The sequence below is a fragment of the Scyliorhinus canicula genome, chromosome 12, assembly GCF_902713615.1.
Source record: "Scyliorhinus canicula chromosome 12, sScyCan1.1, whole genome shotgun sequence".
Classification (NCBI taxonomy): domain Eukaryota; kingdom Metazoa; phylum Chordata; class Chondrichthyes; order Carcharhiniformes; family Scyliorhinidae; genus Scyliorhinus; species Scyliorhinus canicula.
This window is the reverse complement of record NC_052157.1, coordinates 108,196,572-108,219,068: the sequence shown is the minus strand read 5'-3', so window position 1 is coordinate 108,219,068 and position 22,497 is coordinate 108,196,572. Positions and strand designations below refer to the sequence as shown.

Sequence of the window (22,497 nt, the reverse complement as noted above, 5' to 3'; positions counted from 1 at the left end):
TTTACATTCCTTTGAGACACAAAAACCCAGAACGAAAAGTGATCCAACTGTGGCTAACAGCAGAAGTTAAATATTGCATTAGATCAAAGGAAGAAACTTAACTTTTCCCAATAAGTAATAAGTCTGAGGAATGGGAGCAGTTTAGAATTCAGCAAAGGAAAACCAAAAGCCTGATCAAGAAAGATAGAATATGAAAATAGAGTGACGGAGGGAGCAGAGAGAGGCAGCACGTCTAGATGGTTCACAGTGCAAGTGGAAACTTGTGCACGGATTGAAAAGATCAAGCATGTGAGGAATAGAGCTTTATATAACATGTCATAGTGTAACCCTTTTAGTCCTGGTATGGTTCTGGTAAATTCAAAGGCCAATATACTTTTCTTAAAGTTTGGTGTCCAAAATTAAATGCAAATGGGTCCAGAGAGCATCTTTCAAAGGTGAAGGCAAATCACGACATGGCAGAGTCAGTGACCCTGTTGGATTTTGGGCAAAATTGATGTCCACATTTACTGGTGGGGAAGTCAGGTTTCTTTTGTACTGGAAAACTGTCGAGGGGCAGAAAGCCTTTTTGATGTGTAGTATGGTTTTACATGTTATTTCCATAATTAATTCGAGTTCTGAACTCTATGGAGTATCCGTTAGCTTGACAAGGTACTTAGACAAGTCAAGCCTACCGACACTGATAATGATGAAAGCATTTTTAGATGACAAACTACATAGAGGCACCTTGTAAAAGCCTCAATTGGGGAGAAGTCAAACTGCAGAACTTTGACGCATAACTTTTCTCTTTGAAGCAGGAACTTCTGACAATGTTCCCACGTAATGAGATGGAAACAGACATATTTTGATCTGCGACGCTCCCTGGGAAAACTGTTCCATATTTGAACAGATTATTTCCCTTTTGAACCATTCCTAAATGAGGAACCTGTTCAAAATACTGAGGTTTAGTAATACATAATGAATTCTGAAATATTTGGAGCACTCCCCAGCTCAGGGTGAATCCTTTCACTTATCAGATAACACAATAGCTAATGGAGGAGGAGTGAAATCAATAATCTCTGAATGTACCAGCTTCACAAAAAAGGCCCATCATATTAGCCTGCCATTTCAAGATTGTGCTCCTATTCTGGGTTACAGTGTAAAGCTGTCCTCAGTTTGGCAATAATTGGCAATTGCACAGACCATGGGACAGGTCAGAGTGAGAAATGGAAAGGTAACATCAAACTGGTAGCGTTAAGAAAATGAATGCTTGTCCATTTATATAGCACCTTGCCCAACCCCAGGACACGCAAAGGGCTTTATTAGCCAATTACATACTTTTGACATGTGCTCACTTGTAATGTAGGGAAATGCGGCAGCCAAACTTCTGAACAGCAAGATCCCACAAGCAGCAATGTGAGTAAGACCAGGTGAACTGTTTCAACAATGTTGTGATGAATACCGACCCAGGCATCAGGGAGAACTCTCCTGCTCTTTGAAATAGTAGGATCGGGTTTTCACATCCACCTTGAGGGGGCGGATTCAGTTTAATGTTTCATCAAAAAGATGGCACCTCCAATCTCGCAGCACACTTTCGGTACTGCATGTGCTCAAGTCTCTGGAGAGGAGTTACAATCTACAGCCTTTTGACTCGGAGGTGGCTGTGTTAGCTCTGAGTCACAGCTACAACCACAGTGGTACTTGCCCGAGATTGTAACAGAGGTGTCTAAACCATTCAGTGAAAATCTGGAACTTTTATTGCAGAAAATGTTGCTGATGTTAGGCCAATTGAAAATGCAAAATTGAAATAGATTTTTATTGGCCAAGAGTATGAGGTGATATGGAGAAAATAGGAGTTAAATAAAGAACAGTCGTTATCCAACTGAATGTCTGAGGAAATCTGCCATTCTTTTATCCAATTCATTTTTTCCAATCCACCTACCTTGCACATCTTTGGGTTGTAAGGGTGAAACCCATGCAAACACGGGGAGGATGTACAAACTCCACATGGTCAGTGACCCAGAGCCGGGATCGAACCTCGGATCTCGGCGCCGTGAGACTGCAGTGCTACCACTGCGCCACCGTGCTGCCCGGAAATCTGCCATTCTTACCAAGTCTGGCTTGTATGTGACTCTGACTCTTAGCAATGTGGCTGAATCTCAACTGCCCACTGAAACAAGCCACTCAGTTGTACTCAAGAACAGCTTAGGACAATATTAGTGATGGGCAATAAGTGCTGGCTTTGCCAGAAATGCCCACTTAGGGCTGGTTTAGCATAGTGGGCTAAACAGCTGGCTTCTAATGCAGAACAAGGCCAGCAGCGCAGGCTCAATCCCCGTACTGACCTCCCCGAACAGGCGCCGGAATGTGGCGACTAGGGGCTTTTCACAGTAACTTCATTGAAGCCTACTTGTGACAATAAGCGATTATTATTATTCCTGTGAATGAATAAAATAATCGAAAGGCGGAATAGGCTTACGGTTGTTCCGATCAGTGTTCCAAGTGGAAGGAACTTCGCTTTGCATCTAACCATGCTATATTTCACCTGGCATACAAGGCATGGACATAGAAAGTCCCCCCCCCCCCCCCCCCCCCCCCCAGAATAAAATGTTATTTATTTCCAAAAGTGTATAGAATTTGTGTACTCGTTGCTGGACAGGACCCAGTACCTATTGTCGCAGTCATCTACTGACAATGTGCCAGTTCAGCAATTCAGTGGGCGGTGACATTTTAAATACAACAGACTTTCTGGTGTACTACAGCATTGACCCTGCTGCTGCTTGTTTATGGTTTCACTCTGACACGCAGATGCAGCCAGCCCAAACCTCAAAAGGGGATCTATAAATATTTAACAGAGTTTGATGTCTATTTGTTCTTTAACTGCTCACTATGTATCCTCTCAATGATACTTCTCTGAATATTAAAAGCCAATAGCACTTCACAGTACAGTGCAATAATGGTTAAGCGAAATTAAGTAATTAGAAGCTAATGAACAAGTTGGATACCTATTCAGTGCGGAAGAAAATTAAAAGCCGATTCGTGGTTGTTTGCAATGCAAATAAATGCACATGGCCATCTTCATTATCATATCACACTGGCTGGCGTCGTGTTGAATCTAGTTTTCGACAGTTTTGAAACAAGTTTTGAGCTTCAGGAAACTAATAACTTAGAATCATAGAATCCCTACAGTGCTGAAGGAGGCCATGGCCCATTGAGTCTGCACCAACCCTCTGAAAGAGCACCCTACTTAGGCCCATCCCCTGCCACCGCCACCCTATTCCTGTAACCCCACCTAACTTGCACATCATTGGACACTAAGGGGAATTTATCAAGGCCAATCCACCTAACCGGTGGGCATACCATGGGCACACGGTAGCACAGTGGTTAGTATTGTTGCTACACAGTGCCCCGGGTTCGATTCCCGGTTTGTCCGTGCGGAGTCTGCACGTTCTCCCCGTGTCTGCGTGGGTTTTCTCTGGACGCTCTGGTTTCCTCTCAAGTCCAGAAAGACGTTCTTGTTAGGTGAATTGGACATTCTGAATTCTCCCTCAGTGTACCCAAACAGGCGCCGCAGTGTGGCGGCGAGGGGATTTTCACAGTAACTTTATTGCAGCGTTAATGTAAGCCTACTTGCGATACTAATAAAGATTATCATCTTTGGGCTGTTGGACGAAATCAAAGCACCTGGAGGAAACCCACGCAGACATGGGGAGAAAGTGCAAACTCCACACAGTCACCCAAGGTCGGAATTGAATCCGGGTTCCTGGTGCTGTGAAAAATATGTCAGCCTAATCCTTTCATCAATGAGACAGACAATTAGGCAAAGTTAAATAAGGTACATCTCCCTGAGCCCTGCACATGTCCAAACACCCAACTACCACTCCGCTGCCACCTCCCTCCCCTTCAATCCACCACCGCTTAATTTCTCCCTCCTCTTTCTCTCATGCTTAGGTACAGGTCAATGAGCACCTGGACACTTTCTAAATCCATCCGCACCTGGTCATCTTCATGTTCAGATCTTGAGACAGAGTATGAGCAAGCTATTCGCCATCGAACCTCAAGGCGAGTCCCCGATGCGAGTCCCCATCAGCAAGAAGTTGGGGGTGACGAGGTGCACAAATCCCAGTTAAATTTTTTCTTATTAGCCCAGAGATAATGAAGACAACTTTTAGAGCTCCGAATGCAACTCAAAATACTTTGTGTTACTCACATCACCAGATGTCCAAACCCCACTTGAGGTACATTTTTATTTAATAAACCTTGACTGTGATGCCCTCTTACCGTGTAGTTGGGGTTTCCAGGTTGAATGCGCAGCTCTGCCAGCATCCAGATCCCATTGGTTAGCTTCAAGGATTGGTATAACATGTCCTGCCCTTCCACATTCCTCTTTGCAATGGTAAACACGTTGCTATTCTGCAATTTATTGGATACCATGTCTGAAAAGAAAAATAACATTGCACCGGTGAGCAAAGCAGTGATTTATTTTAGTCATTACTTTTTTCCTTGAATTGACAGCTATTTCACGATGGCTCATCGATGATTAGTTGTTTTGAAATGTCCTCCAGATTAGGTAGGTTTTCAAACCTCTTTTGATTAGTACGTTCCCTGCCTGTTCGGATGAATTTCAGAGAAATCGCAGGAAATTACATGAGGGACCGATACTTGCATGCGCAAGTCTAACATTAAAACTGTGGCTGCCACAACATGAACTAGATCAGTGTTCTTCAAAGTCGGGGGCACAAAGTGGGTCGCGGGCGGGTTTCGGGAGGGTCGCGGAGCTGTTGTCCGCGGCGCTCCCGATCGCGCTATTCCCCGCGCAGCAACTGGCAAATCCCCGCGCCGCAAACATGTTAAAAAAAAAATTTGGCCGCATTGCGCATGATGATCAGCACGCGTGCGCTGTGCAGACGCTATTTTTAAAAAACGGTTGCAGCTTTTTGTTTTACAAATTCTGTAGTGGTTTTTATTCATTTATTTTATTCATTTAATTTTTGTTTTTTTCATTTATTTTATTCATTTTATTTTTTTACAAGTTCCGGGTGGTTTTATTCATTTTTTTCATTTTTTTTTTTTTTTTTTAAAACAAGTTCGGGGGGTGGGGAGGCATTTTATTTGATAAAATTTTACAGGAAAAAAATTCAGAACTTTGGACAGATGGAGATTCCATACTTTCCGACACCGGAAGGCTTCACCTTCATCCAACAGGTTCCATTGGAGGAGCGTGTGCGAGGGCCAAAGGGACCCGAAACCATTTCCTCCATTTTTGTCAGCAGCAAACAAGGCAAGAGAAAATGGTGGATCACGCAGGTCAGCCGACGTGGGTCGCGAAGTTCAGCCTAGTTGGGTCCTGAAGGTTGGCCGGTTGGTAAAAATGGGTCCCCGGAAAAAAAGTTTGAAAAAGACCGAACTAGATATTGGGTGGGGGGGAAATTGTATGCCTTCCGCACCCCCCTAAAAATACTGGGAAGTGGGTGGGGGGTGTTTCCAGTCCAGCCAAAGTCAAGATTTTCTGATCCTGCCAGCCAGCCATGAAATTCTGCCCCCGACTTCCAGTCCATAAGACTGCTGGAACATCAACTGACTTTCAGTTGCCAATTTGACGATTGCTCAAATATTCCCTGTGGAAGCAGTGGTGTAAACAGCTAATTGAGGGTTATAGTTCTCGAGGTCAATTAAAAGAGAAAAATACAACAAATTCTAGGTTCCAGGGTAATGAACCTCCTTGTTCTCCTTGTTTCTGATTTTTATAATATTGTTTTTTTATCCCTATTACTTTAAATGTGAATTATAGAGTCTGGCTGGTGCAAGGCAGTGAATTCACATACTAAGGCATCTTTAAGTTGAAACTACATGAGTAAATCAAAGCACAAATTCCACATGTAAAGATGATTTCTTGTACATTATTATTGGAATAAGTGACCTGTTCCTAGCCATCTCCCAGTTTTAGCACAATTCACCCCAAGGTGAATTAGATCATAAGTAGTCGGAGCAGTAGGCCATTTGTTCCTTTGAGCCAGATTCACCAACCGCTAAGATCATGGCTGATCTGATAGTGGCGTCAACTTCAGTTTCCTGCCTGCTCTCATAACCCAAAACTCCCTCGTCAATCAAAATTCTGTCCAACTCAGTCTTGAATACATTCAACGACCCAGTCTCCACTCTCTGTGGTAGAGAATTCCAAAGACACACCACCATTAGAGAAGAAATTCCACCCCATTATCATCACAAACGGGAGACCCTTGTTTTTAAATGGTGCCCTCTAGTTTTGATTCGCTCACAAGGGGAAACATCCTCTCAGCATCTATCTCAGAATTTTATATATTTTAATAAGATCACCTCTCATTCTTCCAAGTGTCAATAGGTACAGGCCCAACTTGCTCAACTTTCCACCAAAACCCTTCATCCAGGAATCACTCTCATGAACTTTCTCCGAATTGCTTCCGATATAAGTATATCGCTCCTTAAGTAAGGAAGCCAAAACTGGACACAGTACTCCAGGTGCGGTCTTACCTATGTCCTGCACAGCAGCAGCTTCTTTCATTCTCCAATCCCTTGCAACAAAGGCCTATATTCCATTTGCCTGCCCAATCACTTTTTGTACCTGCATGCTAAGTTTGTGACTCATGTACAAGGATTCCCAGATCCCTCTGCAGTCTCCCTCTATTTAAATAATATTCTGCTATTCTATTTTTTTCTGCCAAAGTGGACCACCACACATTTTCCCCGCATTCTCCAATGTGCCAAATCCCCCCCCCCCCCCCAACATTAATTTTATCGGCCTATATCCCTTTGCATTCCTCCGCACAGCTTTGGCTATACTAAAGTCTGTTCTTTCATCCTAGTCATTAACATAGTTCATAATAGTTGAGGTCCCAGCACAAATTCCAGCGGCACTCCACTAGTTACCAAGCAGAAAATGACCCATGTATCCTGACTCTGTTTACTGTTAGTCAGCCAAACTTCTAACCATGCTAATATTTTACTGGCAGCACTTTGAGCTCCTCTCTTGTGCAGGAACTTTGTAGAATGTCTTTTGGAAATCCAAATACCGTTCATCTACTGGTTCTGCTTTACTCACCCAGCTTGTTACATCTTCAAGGAACTAAGTTGTCAAATACAATTTTTCATTCACAAAATCATGTTGATTGTCTGATTGCATGATAATTTTCTATGCCCTGCTATTACCTCCTTAATAACGGATTCTAGCATTTTCCCAATGGCAGATGCTGGGTTAACAGGCCCAGTCTGTTAACAGACAATAAACAGCTTCCTGCTTCCACTCAGTCAGGATGAGTGAGTGATTTTGAGAGGAACTCGTGGGTGATGGTGTTCCCATGCATCTGCTGCGCTGGTCCTTCTAGGTGGTAGAGATTGTGGGTTTGGAAGGTTGGGCCGAGGGCACTACCATGAGAAACCCCTGCAGCAACATAGTGGGACTGAGATGATTAACTTCAAACAACCATAAACATCTTCCTTTGTGCTTGGTATGATCGTAGAATCTCTATAGTTCAGAAGGAGACCGTACGGCCTATGGAGTCTGCATCGACCCTCCAAAAGAGCACCATACCTAGGCCCATAACACTGCCCTATCCACATAACCCCACCTATCCGTTTGGACACGAAGAGGCAATTTAGCATGGTCAATCCACCTAACCCGCACATCTTTGGACGGTGGGAGGAAACTGGAGCACCCAGATGAAACCCACACTGAAATGGAGAATGTGGAAACTCCAGACAGTCACCCAAGGCCGGAATTGAAGCTGGGTCCCAGGCACTGTGAGGCAGCAGTGATAACCACTGTGCCACCTTGATCTGCAACTTTTGCTGTCTGGCATTCAAGTAATCATGTGTTCTAGCAGGTTGACTACTTAGTGTTAGGTACATCTTGTGCTGTTTCTGGCATGCCTTCCTGCACTCTTCATTGAGCCAGGTTGATCCCCCGCCTGGATCAATCGTAATGGTAGACTGGGGGATTTGCCAGGCCAAAAGGTTATAAATTGTGGTTGTATACAATTCTGTTGCTGCTCATGATCCATGGCTCCTCAAGGATTTAAAATTAATATTTTGTATTCATTTACGGGATGTGGGTGTCACTGGTTAGGCCAGCATTTATTGCCCACCCCTAGTTCCCCTTCAGAGGGTAGTGGGGAGTTGCCAACTTGAACCACTGCAGTCCTTGAGGTGTAGGTAGAGCCACTGTGCCCAGTCTTGAGTTCCAAATCCATCCCATTGAGCACAGTGGCAATGCCACACAGCGAGATGGAGGGTATCCTCACTGTGAAGACAGCATTTGTTTCCCTATGACTATGTGTTGTTCACTCCGACCAATACACCCATGGACAGATGCATTTGTGACAGGTAGATTGGTGATGACCAGTTCAAGTAAATTTTTCCCTCATTTTGGTTCCTTCACCACCTGCTGCATACACCCAGGGGTGGCACGAGAGCACAGTGGTTCGGACTGCTCCAGGGACCGAGGTTCGATTCCTGGTTTGCATCACTGTCTATGCAGAGCCTGCATGTTCTCCCTGTGTCTGCGTAGGTTTCCTCCGGGTGCTCCACTTTCCTCCCACAAGTCCCGAGAGACGTGCTTGTTAAGTGAATTGGACATTCTGAATTCTCCCTCAGTGTACCCGAAGAGGCACCGGAGTGTGGCGACTAGGGGGTTTTCACAGTAATTTCATTGCAGTGTTAATGTAAGCCTACTTAGAACATAGAAAATGCAGCACAGAATAGGCCCTTCGGCCCACTTGTGACACTAATAAAGATCATACAAGATTAAATAGATTCTCTGGCCTCTTCGCGCTGTATTTCTCAGCGGAGGGAGGTGACCCGCTGCGGGATCTTCTGGTCTCTTTGCTGTCAATGGGATTTCCCATTGAATCCACCCTTAGCCGCCGGGAAGCCCATGGCGGCAATGCACCATCGCCAGGACTGGAAGATTCCGCTGGCGTAAACAGCTGGAAGATCTCTCTCCAAGTCTAGAAGTGTAAGGGACAATGTATGAAATGGGTTGAATTCCATTTACTAGTTCTCTGCCCACCTGACTAGTACATTGGCGTCTTTCTGCAGTCTCCAGCCTCCCTCCCCACTATCAACAGGCAGCTAATTTTTGTGTAGTCTGCAACCATCTTGATCATGCCTCCTACACTGAAGTCCAATTCCTTAACTTTGTACTAACAATTTGTTCATCTTGTTACAAATGGCTGCATGTATTCAGATAAAAAGCCTCAATCCGGGCTTTTTACAATTTTGCCTACTCTGACTTTATTTGCTGCGACACTTTTATGTTTGTTCATTCTGCATCTTCCTGTCACACTTTGGTTATCATTACCTACATCACTATCGCCTTGTTCTTTCTTTCTAATTTTTTCAAATCTCCCCTCCCCCAACTATTGAGTTGAAAGGCCACTCCACAGCCATAGTTATACAATTACCAGTACACTGGCTCTTGCGCGGATCAAGTGAGCACTGTCCTACTGGTACAGCTTCAGAAACTGGACTTGATTCTATTTCTCTTCCCTCCCTGAAGGATATAGCTAAACTCTGTTGTCTCTTTCCTGGTGTATCAGCTGAGATCAGAAAGATAGTCTGAGAGACCCATTATTGTGAGCATTCCTAGCTAGGCACAATGCCAATGGACTGAGCACTTCATTCTCATTATCTTTCAAAATCTAGAGATTTGTAACATTTATCGCAGAAATGTGGTTAGCTTAGAATAAAATCATGCCCAAATCGATGTTTCTTTTGAAGTGAAACAGTGGCATTTTGCCTATTACGTGAGAACGTGATTGCAATGCTCCTATATTTAAAAACTGTGATGTGAACCCAGTAGCAAGGCCACATTGGTTAATAAAACCACGATGATTAGCAGTGATATCAACGTTGTAGGTCATGGCAGAGAGTGCTTTGACATTGCCATCAAAATATATTTAAATTCTCCTTTAAAGCTTCAGGTTCTGTTATAAGTTAATACAGGCCTCTGCTGCTCAATGTTTTTTGTCTTTCCTGCAACTTTAACCATTCCAGCTCATCTGCAGTTGACTGTGTACATCCTGTAAACACATTAAACCTCGTCAGTTATGTTGAGCTACTTCAACTCATCTCACCTAATGCAGATTTAAGCACTGTTTCCCGGTACATGTTGGCTATTAACCAAGGTATTTACAGCTCTGCTGCCACTTCAGTCATTTTACAGATACATGTGCAGAAATTGTATACATAAATCCAGAGTGTGGCGAAAATAGAACCTTTAACCTACGAGACGTGCAAACTTCTGCATACATCATTATGAAGTTATGGGCCGGGATTCTCCGCTATCCGGCAGGGCGAGCCGTACCAGTGCCGAGGAGTGGTGTGAACCACTCCGGCGTCGGACCGCCCGGAAGGTGCGGAATCCTCCTCGTCTTCAGGGGAGAGGCCAGCAGCGGCGGGGTTGGCGCCGTGCCAACTGACGCCGAAGGTCCTCCGCTGGCCGGGGCGAGTTGGCGCATGCGCCGGAGCAGCAGCGTGTTCTGGCATGCTCCCAGCCCATACGCAGGGGGGTTCTTCTCCGCGCTGGCCATGGTGGACCGTTACAGCAGCCGGCGCGGAGAGAAAAAGTGCCCCCACGGCACAGGCCCGCAGATTCCCCCCCCCCCCCCCCCCCCCCCCCCGCCCCCTGGAGGACTCTGCAGGCCGCCCGCAGAGCCAGGTCCCGCCGGTAAGAACCTTGCTTGATTTACGCTGGCGGGACTAGCCGAAAATGGCCGACCACTCGTTCCCATCGCGGAGTGGAGAATCGCCAGGGGAGCCACTGTCAATGGTCCCCGACCGGCGTGACACGATTCCTGCCCCTGCCGAAAAACCAGCGCCGGAGAATCCGGCAGCCGGCGCCAGGGAGGGATTCACGCCGCCCTGACGCCAATTCTCCGGCCCAGCAGTGGGTCAGAGAATTCCGCCCATGGTAACCACAAGATGAATGGGAAGCATTATATTGGGAAAATAATCTAATGTTCGGGCGCTTTGCCCAACTCATTGCAACAAAAAACTTTCATTTACTGGGGTTTTACTTTTGTTCCTCCTGTTACCTCAACGTTAACAGGATCCACACAAGATGGTAAAGCCAAAACCAAAAGGCACAGAACTTTTCCTGAGAGTTTATTGATTTGGTACAGAGTCAACACTCACCCACCACAGCGTCCCAGCTATCTCCTATTATGTGGTCAAACACCCATCACCTGTTTCTCTTAACGATATAATTGACATTAACATTGTTAAGGGTTGTCACTGTCAATTATATTGTTAAGGGTTGCTATTAACATAGACAAACCTTCACAATGAAATTAATCAGACCTGACACAACATAACTTGTCTTATGTTTTGTTTCTCCAAGAACTATCTGCAATATTCAGCATGGTTTGTCACATTACCGACATTTACGTTACAGGGTGGCCATTGTTTGTCCCATTCTTATCTATTATGTAAGCATAACACCTCCTTCAATGATTTCTCCTTCCAAAGATCCATCCTTGTCCTCTCATCATCATAATACTTCTCAGTGATACTATTCACAGCAACAGGGTCAACTTTCAAATATTTGCTGGTGGTGCACAACTTTATCACTCTGTTATAACCCCAATAGAGGTCCTGGGATCAGGACAATACAATTCCCTGTGACTTCCCCTTTAAGGGGACGGGACTTCCCTTCTACAAGGAGAGTCCCAACTGTACAAAAACCCAGGCCTAGGTGCAGGTCGGAGAAGGAGACCCTTAGGGGAGTGGAGGATTATTGGAATTGTATTGAAATGTTCGTAATTTCTATTATTGTCTACGCATTCTACTTATCGCGGATTCAGAAAACTCTATCACTTTTCTCAACCCCATTACCCCTCAGTGTCCGGAACAACAACTTGTGGAAGAGTCAGACTGTTTCCAAATAAACACTAGGAGGACCAAAGTCCCTCTTTCTGCAATACCTTTTATTCCGAACAGGAAGCAAGCTTATTTTAATCAACCCTGATTTATCTTCTCACCAAAAGAGGCTGGATTTGCTTCCTCTTTATAAACGGTGGCCAGCTTTATAAACAGTTCCCAACCTGCCATTTTTGGTGTGGTCCACTTTCTATTAATAACCCCACAAGATAGACTGAAGACTGAAATCAAAGGGTTAGTTTATTTGCGCACACAATAAACACTCAGGATGGAGAGGTCACCACGTAGCCCCCTGTGCACTCATAGTAAGAGGGATCAATAAAAGATAGATTTACTGGGCAAAGACCACAGAGAAAGGAATTGCTTCACACAAGTCCAGAATCAAAATCAAATGAGGTATTCCTTCACAGAGGATGGCAGGCTGTAAAATGATGTTGTATAATTCACTTTCCAGGAGCTTTCAGGATGAAATAGGCATGCTGAGGAGAATCAGTTTTGTCGGCGAGGACACAAAAGTTCCAACAGAACAGTGTAGATGGGGCCAGGTATTCAATCTGGGCCGATTCCCTTTTGCGTTGTTGACCGTAAATAGTTTTATGATCAAAATGGCAGGCTAAGTTTTGCAGCACTGCAAAGCAATATTACTGCTTACACAAGCTGGTGGTCCATATCACATGGGGCAGCATGGTAGCACAGTGGTTAGCATATTTGCTTCACAGCTCTAGGGTCCCAGGTTCGATTTCCGGCTTGGGTTACTGTCTGTGCGAGCCTGCATGTTCTCCCCGTGTCTGCGTGGATTTTCTCTGGGTGCTCCAGTTTCCTCCCACAGTCCAAAGATGTGCAGGAGTAGGTGGATTGACTGTGCTAAATTGCCCTTAGTATCCAAAAAAGGTAAGGTAACGTGGGGCTACGGGGATAGGGCAGAAGTGTGGGGATAGGGTGGTATGGGCTTAGGTAGGGTGCTCTTTCCAAGGGCCTGTACAGACTTGATGGGTCGAATGGCCTCTTTCTGCACTACAAATTCTATGATTCTGTGATCAAATTAATCGTACTTCTTCCCTCTGGCTTTGTCAAAGGCTATGCATCCCTTTGTCTGGGTCCACAATATTGGAATGTTCCAACCATTGTGACTTGGAAAGGTTGTGAGTCCTTTGTTCCAGCAGACAGATAGGCTCCATTGGCCTGAACTGGCTTATGGAAAGCTGATGGTCTTTGTAAACCACTCTTTGAATTTGGTCTCTACAGCCAACAGGGGTCATTAGGGTCTCTTAAGAGATACTGAGGTACATGTTTCTGCGATACTGCCATGATAGCTTCTTCCAGTCGAAGGTCACAGATAGACATAACTTCAGTCATTTTAAAAGGATCTTTGGCCAATATGTAAAATTTTTGATACTGGCATGAGGATATCTATCTATATTTTATAAAAAGGCATGAGGTCTTAGTCTCGTACTCTTCCTTGCCAGCCTTCCACTCTGCGCTCTGTAATGTTTTCCAACTCCTCCAAAATCCTGCCATCTGTATCTTATCCACCTCTTCCTTGATTCTAGTGGCAGAACATTTAAACAATTGAACTCAAACCTTTGAATTGCCCTAAAGCCTCCCACACTTCTCGATAGAATTCCTACAGTGAACGGGGAGGCCATTTGGCCCATTGAGTCTGCACCGACCCCCTGAAAGAGCATCCTACCTAGGCCCAAACCCCGCCCTATCTCTGTAACCCGACGCATTGATCATGGCCAATCCACCTAACCTGCACACCTTTGGACTGTGTGAGTGCTAACCACTGCGCCACCGTGCCTCTTTAACATGTCACTAGTCTTTAGACTGGATGTCTGTTGCTTTCTTCCCCTTTGAGTCATTCTTTCCTACAAAGGTGTTTTTTCATAGAATTTACAGTGCAGAAGGAGGCCATTCGGCCCATCGAGTCTGCACCGGCTCCTGGAAAGAGCACCCCACCCAAGGTTAACACCTCCACCCTATCCCCATAACCCAGCAACCCCACCCAACACTAAGGGCAATTTTGGACACTAAGGGCAATTTTATCATGGCCAATCCACCTAACCTGCATATCTTTGGACTGTGGGAGGAAACCGGAGCACCCGGAGGAAACCCACGCACACACGGGGTGGATGTGCAGACTCCGCACAGACAGTGGCCCAAGCCGGAATCGAACCTGGGACCCTGGAGCTGTGAAGCGATTGTGCTATCCACAATGCTACCGTGCTGCCTTTTATAAAGGTAAGTTGTTTTATTTGTTATATACTTGCATGTGGTGATTGAAGCATTTTTAAGGTTAAAGGGCTCTAGCTCATTGAATCAAATCTCAAAATTCTCCGACACTTGGATTAACCTAGTTACTGTCACCTGTATTGCCTCTAAAGCCAGAATTATAAGGTGCTCTAGATGAAACCTGTCCATTTTTTGGGATATAAATACAAATGGTCTGGCAATATAATCCAGCATCCTGTTTGCCCTCGTCACTCCATACTGTTTAGACATGGTAAATGGCAAGTGAGCAAACAAAATTCAAGATTTCTTTCAAGCTGTCTCTTGCAATAATTAAATTGTTGAGTTCGAACTGCGAGTGAAGCTAGTTATCAATTTTAGACAAAAAAGATATCAACTGAGGTTAGTCAGCCCAGTGGGATAGCAAAGAAGCATTTAATCTTGAGCCATTGGTTTTAAATCAAACGCAGATTGATGTGATCAAGGCACCTCTCTGCTGAGTGGAAGGAGTCTATGCAAAATATGTTTTTGTACTTACGAACATACAAATTAGGAGTAGGCCATTTGGCCCCTTGAGCCTGCCCCACTAAATGCTTTCTGCCCAATTTCTAACAACCTTGAGCCCATAGTACGAAAAACAAACAATTCAAATTTAGCATCTTCACTCGAGATAAGGCACAGGAATAGCTGGTGTAAAATGGATACATTCACACTGGTGTCTAGTGGTTGCACGGTGTTTAGCACTGCTGTCTCATAGCACCAGGGACCCAGGTTGAATTCTGGCCTTGTGTAACTTTGTGTGGAGTTTGTATGTTCTCCGTGTCTGCGTTGGCCCAGTTTCCTCCCTCAATCCAAAGATGTGCATGTTAAGTGGATTAGCCATGCTAAATTGCCCCTTAGTGTCAAAAGATATGCAGGTTAGTTCGAATTACGGGGATAGGACAGGGGTATGGGCCTAGGCCGGGTTCTTTTTCAGAGGGTTGGCGTAGACTTGATGGGCTGAATGGCCTTCTTCTGCACTGCAGAGAGGTTATGGAAGGCATTGACTGGTGATATTGTTATTGCACTAGTAATCCACAGGCCCGGTAATCTGAAAATCCCACTGTGGCAGATGGTGAAACTGGAATTTTAAAAAACTGGAATTAAAAATCTAAATTACGATGAAACTACGACCGATTGTTATTTAAAAAAAAACTCCCATCTGGTTCACTAATGTACTTTAGGGAAGGAAATCTGCCTTCCTTACCTGGTCTGGCCTACATGTGACTTCAGACCCACAGCAATGTGTTTGACTCTTGAATTACCCTCTGAAATGACCCAGCAAGCCAGTTCTCGGGCAAATAGGGGCCAGCAATAAATGCAGGATCCGGGAGCTGTGCTGAGTTTGTTGATCTCAGCAAGGTGGGACTGCTGCTGTCTTCACAGCTTTTGGGGTAGCAGGGGGGAAAACTGCCAATATAAGGCACTTGAGCAACAAAGATTAAGCTCAGCAGTAGTGTCCTGCATGACTGAATTGCCTGTTGGCCCTCATAGTTAAGTCACTTGAGGTACCAGTCCGCCCCACCGAAACTGCAAGAAAAATATTTTCAGTCAGAACTGACAATTGTTTCAAGACAATCACACAATGAATTGACCATTATATAATTATAAATATACCAAGGGTAGAGAGCGATTATAAAGTAACTCCAAGAGCATATGAAATTTGTAAGACACTTAAAGCTCTCTATTATAATGGGTATCTAGTGCTGTAATACTGGTAATTTTTATACAGGTAAAAAATCAGCAATTGGCAAATGAAATTCAGAAAAGCTTTTGATGCTACTGACTCTTATCCTGTTTCCTACGAAGTGAGCAGGCCTCGTGGAGAGAAAAAGCAAAGCAATGACAATAATGCAGTCTTTGATGCGTTTGAGCTTCAAGCATATTATAAAGGCCCCCCACAGCGATGGAGAGAGACTGCTCTCAATGAAGCAGATGGCTGGAGATGATATTCGCAAGTACAGAGACCATCACAAACACAGGGCGGGGTGGCGGAAGAAAATACGAAGCTAATCCGCTGTATTCTTGAATTAAAGGGAAGGAAAGTTGCCACTATATGCAGTGTCTTTTTATTGCTGAAAATGCAGAAAGGGACATATGCAAGCTACACATCACCTATGTAATTAATTGCTGGGAAATATTTGAACCACAAATAGCAAAAGGCTCCATGCTTGACTGTGAATCTGTACCAAGCTGGACTCAGTTTGGACAGTGGTTGGAACATTGCAATCAGCTTCAGATTGTCTATTTGGCTAGAGGTAAAAAAAGAACAAAGGTTCCTACTCGCATCTCTCCAGCACTGCTTTTAAGTTGATGCAACTTACAGCCTGCAGGCTCCTCATAAAGCCCAAAGCCACATTTCAATGCCACGTGCGCTTCAGTATTGTATTTTCAGACTTCCATTAGGATAATAGCCAAACAGGTGTTACATTGAAAGGTACATACCATGTTGAGCAGAGAACTTAGTGGGGGGGGGGGGGGGGGGGGGGTGATACATGAGGGGAATGGGTAGGTGCTGATGCAAAGTTCATGAAGACTGGCTAGGGTTGGTTGGTGCAGCCACAGCAGAAAGCATTTTAAATTGACAAAATAGAGGCAGACTGCAGATGGGATTTTGCATTAACCTGTACATGTGGGGCCAGGACAGCAACAAGCTCAGCTGTAATGCCTTTCATGGTCAGGCAGCCTGCTAGACTCACCTTAGAAGAGTGAACATTTGGACAAGGTATTGATTGGGGAGCAATTTATTGGAGGACTCATAAACTCTGCAATAGACAGAACCTTCAGGAGAGAAAACAAACAGGTGTGATGAGGCCGTTTGTTCGATGTCAAACGCAATTGATAGCAGTTTTAGTGAATAAACACATTGAAAAAGGCCACCTCAGGGGACCTATAATTTCTGTAAAGTCACTCATGAAGCAACCTTGTTGCTTCCCTCCTCCTTGGGTCAACACGTTGTTTACAACTCACAATGACCACAGAAAGATTGCAGCAGTTCATTCAAGGTTTCTCCCACTCAGCCCAACAGGCTTTTTGCAGTGCTGCAAAAAGGCTAGTATGTGATCGTCATGGTAATGCCAGCCTGCCACCAACATTGCCCTTTAGCTGAGGAGAAGGGCGGGCAGCTCCAGCTGTGAATAAGCTCTGCAGCAAATCATTTTTTCTCCAGAGGTTACTTGGGTCCCTCAGGCTCAACCAGACTGACTGAATGTTCAATTTTCCTTGCTGTTCTGTTGCTATGGCTACAGCAAATTGTTTAACAGTAACCACATTTGTGGTCTTGCGTTTTGCAAGAAAGCTATCAGACACGTTATTTTTGTCCGCTCACCGGCTTTATATAACACCTGTAAAAAAAATCCTAATCTGTTAATCTGTCACTGGAAATCAAGACAAATTATCGCATATGGATTTCTGTCCATGTGGAGCGATCGCGTTGCAACTAGTGTGAAGGAAAATGATCAGGTACCTGTTACAGATCAACCAAAACTACCCAGGACATATTTTTAAGCAGAAATAAACAGTTTAAAAATCCCTTTTACAGAAAAAGGGTAACCACGAAATCCATTTTGTATCAAGTTATATTGCCTGTACATGATGTCAGAACAAGTTGCCCTCTTTTCCTCCTCCTTTGGAGCACCCCCTCAAAACTGTCAGATTTTGGTCAGTCTATTTCATAGAATTTACAGTGCAGAAGGAGGCCGTTCGGCCCATCGAGTCTGCACCGGCCCTTGGAAAGTGCACCCCATTTAAGCCCACACATCCAACCTATCCCGGTAACCCAGTAACCCCACCTAACCTTTTGTTGCCATATCTGCGAAAACTTCTTGCATATCATTTTTGTTACATGTACCACAACAGCATCTTGCAAATATCGGGCACTTTCAATCATTAAAGCCAAGGCAATTCACAGGAGTGTAGTCAAACAAGGTGTCACAATGAGCCACATAACTTTGATTTAAGAGCTTCTTTAACATCAAACATGCTTCACAGAAGCAATACAAAGCAGAATCGGACATGATCCACGTTAGTAGATATTAGGTCAGATAACCAGGTTGGGAGGTGGGAGGGGGCAAGTGGGGAAAAGAGAGCACATGGAAGGAAGGAGAGAACAGGAGGAGGATGGGGGAGAGACAGGAGAGAAAGAGAGAGAACAGTCACCGTGCTCTGACTGCCAGCATGTCTGTGGAATGCAGCTGAATATACATTTGTTCTTTTGTTGGATCTATCCTTCATTGTGTGATTTTTCAAAAATAAATTTAGAGTAACCAATTCATTTGTTTCCCCCAATTAAGGGGCAATTTTGTGTTGCCAATCCACCTACGCTGCACAACTTTGGGTTGTGGGGGTGAGACCCATGCAGACACGGGGAGAATGTGTAAACTCCACACGGAGGGTGACCCAGGGCCAGGATCAAACCCGGGTTCTCGGCCCCGTGAGGCAGCAGTGCTAACCATTGCGTCACCGTGCTGCCCTTTTTCTAATTGCTGCCCAGTCTACCAATGGGTTAAAGCCTTCACTGCATCAGAAAAGGTCCCTCCTTTAACAACTTGCCACTATAAGCAGCAACAGATCAAAGTGACAGGCATTAGATTACACAGAGCATGTGTCAAATCTTTCAAAGCTCATGGTCTGGAGATAGAGACAGCATCTGGATTGAGTCACTGATACGCTGTATCTGCATGAAATACAAAAATACAAACCTATCAATGTGCTTTATGAAATGTCTAGTTACCAAAGATTTCAAACGTGGATTGTATTTTCATATTATGTTTCTCACATATGTCTCCACTCGCCTTCTAATTACCCTGCCGTCATGTTCTTTGCAGTGTCTTGACATCCCTTGCTGTCTCCCCTTACCTCACACAATTTAACCTCGCCTCTCTCCCTTGATGGTTCATATCCCCTCTTCCTCTCATTTCCTACATCATTCTCTTCCTTCCACTCCACTGCAAGTCTCCTCCCAAATTTGCTTTCCCTTTCCTTTATTGTGCAGCTCCTCTGGAATGCCCTTTCTTTCCCCCTCTGTCCCACAGTTACCAGCAGTCCCGATAACAGCCTCTTTTCTGGAAACAAGGCAAGGGCTTCTGCTTGTGGTGGAATACTTTGATTTAGGTATGAGTGCGCTCCCCTGGATATGGTGCTGCATTTCAGCTCAAACTAGATAAATCACATAAGTATCTGACAAGATACGATGTTGTATGATATGATCCAAAAGTAAAACCACGATTTGGAGGTTCTCTTATTGAATGGTCTATATTGCCCAAGATAGTCTACAGAGGAAATGGAGAAAAGCAGGTAAGAAGAAGATAATAATAAAATATTGGGTGCAGTTAATGGGAGACTTAAGAAAGGGGACCAAAAGCTTGTTTGGCAAATTATTTCTTGAAGAATCTTTAAAGGTGGGGCATTACTGGGAGAAATGAGCAATTATGGCCAAGTTGGGAGAAATTCCATCCCCAACAGTGAGGTGAAGGATAGACAAAGCGCAAAGGACTCAGCGAAGAGATGAAGTCAGTGATCTGGAGCTTATCATCGGGTTTGATATTTAGGCAGTCATCCACAGCTCGATAATTTCAACTGGCAGGGCTTAAAAAGAATTCTCTTCTGAATGTTGTGGTTTCAAAAAAAAAAACATTTAAATCTATACCAGTACATGATCTGGAATATGCAACTACTTTCAACAACGATGAACAGAAAATACTTACAATGCAGCAACTTAATTTACTAAACTTCCTCATACTCTCAATTAATTCTATTTCTCATGACTTATGTTTCCAAAAATACTTTTAAATTATGCAAAAGACAGACCCAATCTAACTTTCCTCCAGACATCTTTATTTCTTTACTTGTCCCATTACCACCCACGTTAGCCTTGCACCATCCTTTCTTTTGTCATCTAATCACCATAGGATAGAATCCATGCAATACCCACAGTGCAGGAGGCCATTGGGCCCATCAAGTCTGCACGGCCCAACGAAAGAGCATTCTACCAAGGCCCACTCCCCTGCCCTATTCCCGTAATCCCAGTTAACCTGCACATCTTTGGACACTATGGGGGAAATTTAGCATGGTTAATCCACCTAACCTGCACATCTTTGAACTGTGGAAGGAAATCGGAGAACACGGAGAAAACCCACATAAACATGGGAAGAATGTACACGCTCTACACAGAGTCGACCAAGGCCAGAGTCAAATCCGGGTCCCTGGCGCTGTCAGGCAGCAGTGCTAACCACGAATCTCTTTCATCTTATGCATGGAATGTGGCCATTTAGCCCATCACATCACTGCTGGTTAACAAGCAACCATCCAGCCTAAACCCATTTCCTGCTTTTGGTCTCTAACCTTGTAGGTTATGGCACCTCATGTACATATTCGATTACATTTTAAATGTCAATAAGGATTTCTGCTTCTGTCATCATTTCAGCTGTCAGTAACAGCAGCACTAAACGCACCATGCAAGTGATCTTCTGCAGCAACCCTTCACTCTAATGAACAATTCGCTTTTATATCATGGCTGGGATTCTCCGAAATCCCGGCCAAGTGTTGACCCCGGTGTAAATACCGGAGTGGTGTACATCGGTGTCAACAGGCCTCCGAGCCCAGCAATGCACCGCTGTTCAGGGGGCTAGCACGGCGCCGCAGAGCTGCATGCTGCCCCCCGGAGACGGATCTCCCCCCCCCCCCCCCCCCCCAACCAGCATGGTCCCTGTAGCAGGAAGGCTGCTTACAAAGATCTTTTTTTTTTAAATTTAGAATACCCAATTATTTTTTTTCCCAATTAAGGGGCAATTTAGCGTGGCCAATGCATCAACCCTGCACATCTTTGGTTTGTGGCAGTGAAACCCACGCAGACATGGGGAGAATGTGCAAACAGCACACGGCCAGTGACCCAGGGCCAGGTCCTCAGTGCTGCAGTCCCAGTGCTAACCACTGCGCTGCCTGAGTTTACAAAGATACAAGGCCCTGGAAAGAGTTTGAACACAATGATGAGTATTTCAAATTTGAGACATCATCGGGCTGGAAGCCAGTAGGACGGGGTGATATCGATGAATATATAAAGCAACATGAAAGTAGTACTTCACAAAGCTCAGTGTGGCAATAACACGGAAACTCCAAGTAATGCAAAATCTTCTTAATCCTGGTTTAAATTGTTTGTCATATAGTCAGTGGACTTATTCTGGATACATGCCTCATTTTGCTTGGTGCTAATTATGCGTAACTCGGGTGACCTGCAATTGACAGGAGCTAAATTCGGCATCTGCTATGACTATGAAATACAATACAAACAGAGTTTATCAATCGAAGCAATTCCCATTGAATTTAAAGCTTGTGGCACATGGTCATTAATCTTAAAACAGGACTGAAATGCTCAGCAATCTCACTTAATGTAGAAGGCACACTGAACTAAACAGTCATACAGGCCTTTGCTACCTCTAGACTTGGCAAATCCAGTATACTCCCAGCTGGTTTCCCATGTGTTACGCTTTGTAATCTATGCCAGCTATATCCTAAATTGTATCAAGTCCCATCCACACAACAGCCCTGTGCTTGCTGACCTACATTGCTTAAGCAATGCCTAAATTTTAAATTCTCATCCTTCTTGTCACCCTCCCTGGCCTCACCTCTCTCTAATCTCCTCCAGCCCCATGACCATCCAAGACATCTGCTCTCCTCCAAATCTGGTTCTTGAGCATTCCTGATTTTTATTGCTCCATCATTAATGGCCGCACCTTCAGCTTCCTAGGTCTAAGCTCAGAAACTCCTCTGTAAATTTCTCCACCTCTCTATCCTCCTGAAAGACTCTCCCTAAAACATAACTTATGGACCAAACTTCTGGCCTTCAGCCCTGATATTTCCTTAAATGACTCAGTGTCAAATTTTGTTTCCTAACACTCATATGAAGCGCCCACGAAGGTTTTATTATTTGAAATGCGCCAAAGAAATACAAGTTATTGTTGTGGAAAATTGATAATAGCAACTTGGCAATTTTCCACTTATTATGAAGTACTGTCAACGGGACATGATTGATCCTGCACATTACCAGATACCAAATGAAAAACAATTGGGTTCGATGCTCTTTTAAAAGGAATTAGGCACTTGCTTGAATAATGAAAGCAGAGGGATTATCATGTAATAATTTGCAAAAACATGGGCGGTTGTACATCTGTGGAGCCAATTAACACATTTTTCATTGGCCAATGCAGGAATTTCATTTCGAAAAAACGGCAGACATTGGAAATCATTGGCTGTCTAATTCAGTCTTCACTTTACTACTGTTCTGCAGTCCGTCCACAACTCAATTGCTCTCTAAACAGAGTCAGCAAACCATTTTTATTCCAC

At 44.4% G+C, this 22,497-nt stretch overlaps 1 protein-coding gene across 3 annotated transcripts in view; it reads right to left on the bottom strand.

Annotated features, from left to right (window-relative positions):
- The window catches only part of ap2b1 (adaptor related protein complex 2 subunit beta 1), a 353,748-nt gene that overhangs the window by 54,232 nt on the left and 277,019 nt on the right, over positions 1-22,497 (bottom strand). For all 3 annotated transcript variants that reach the window (XM_038813715.1, XM_038813716.1, XM_038813717.1), the window contains one exon: positions 4,258-4,412. In XM_038813715.1, coding sequence (XP_038669643.1) covers positions 4,258-4,412 — 155 coding nt within the window. The remainder of the gene's footprint in view (positions 1-4,257; positions 4,413-22,497) is intronic.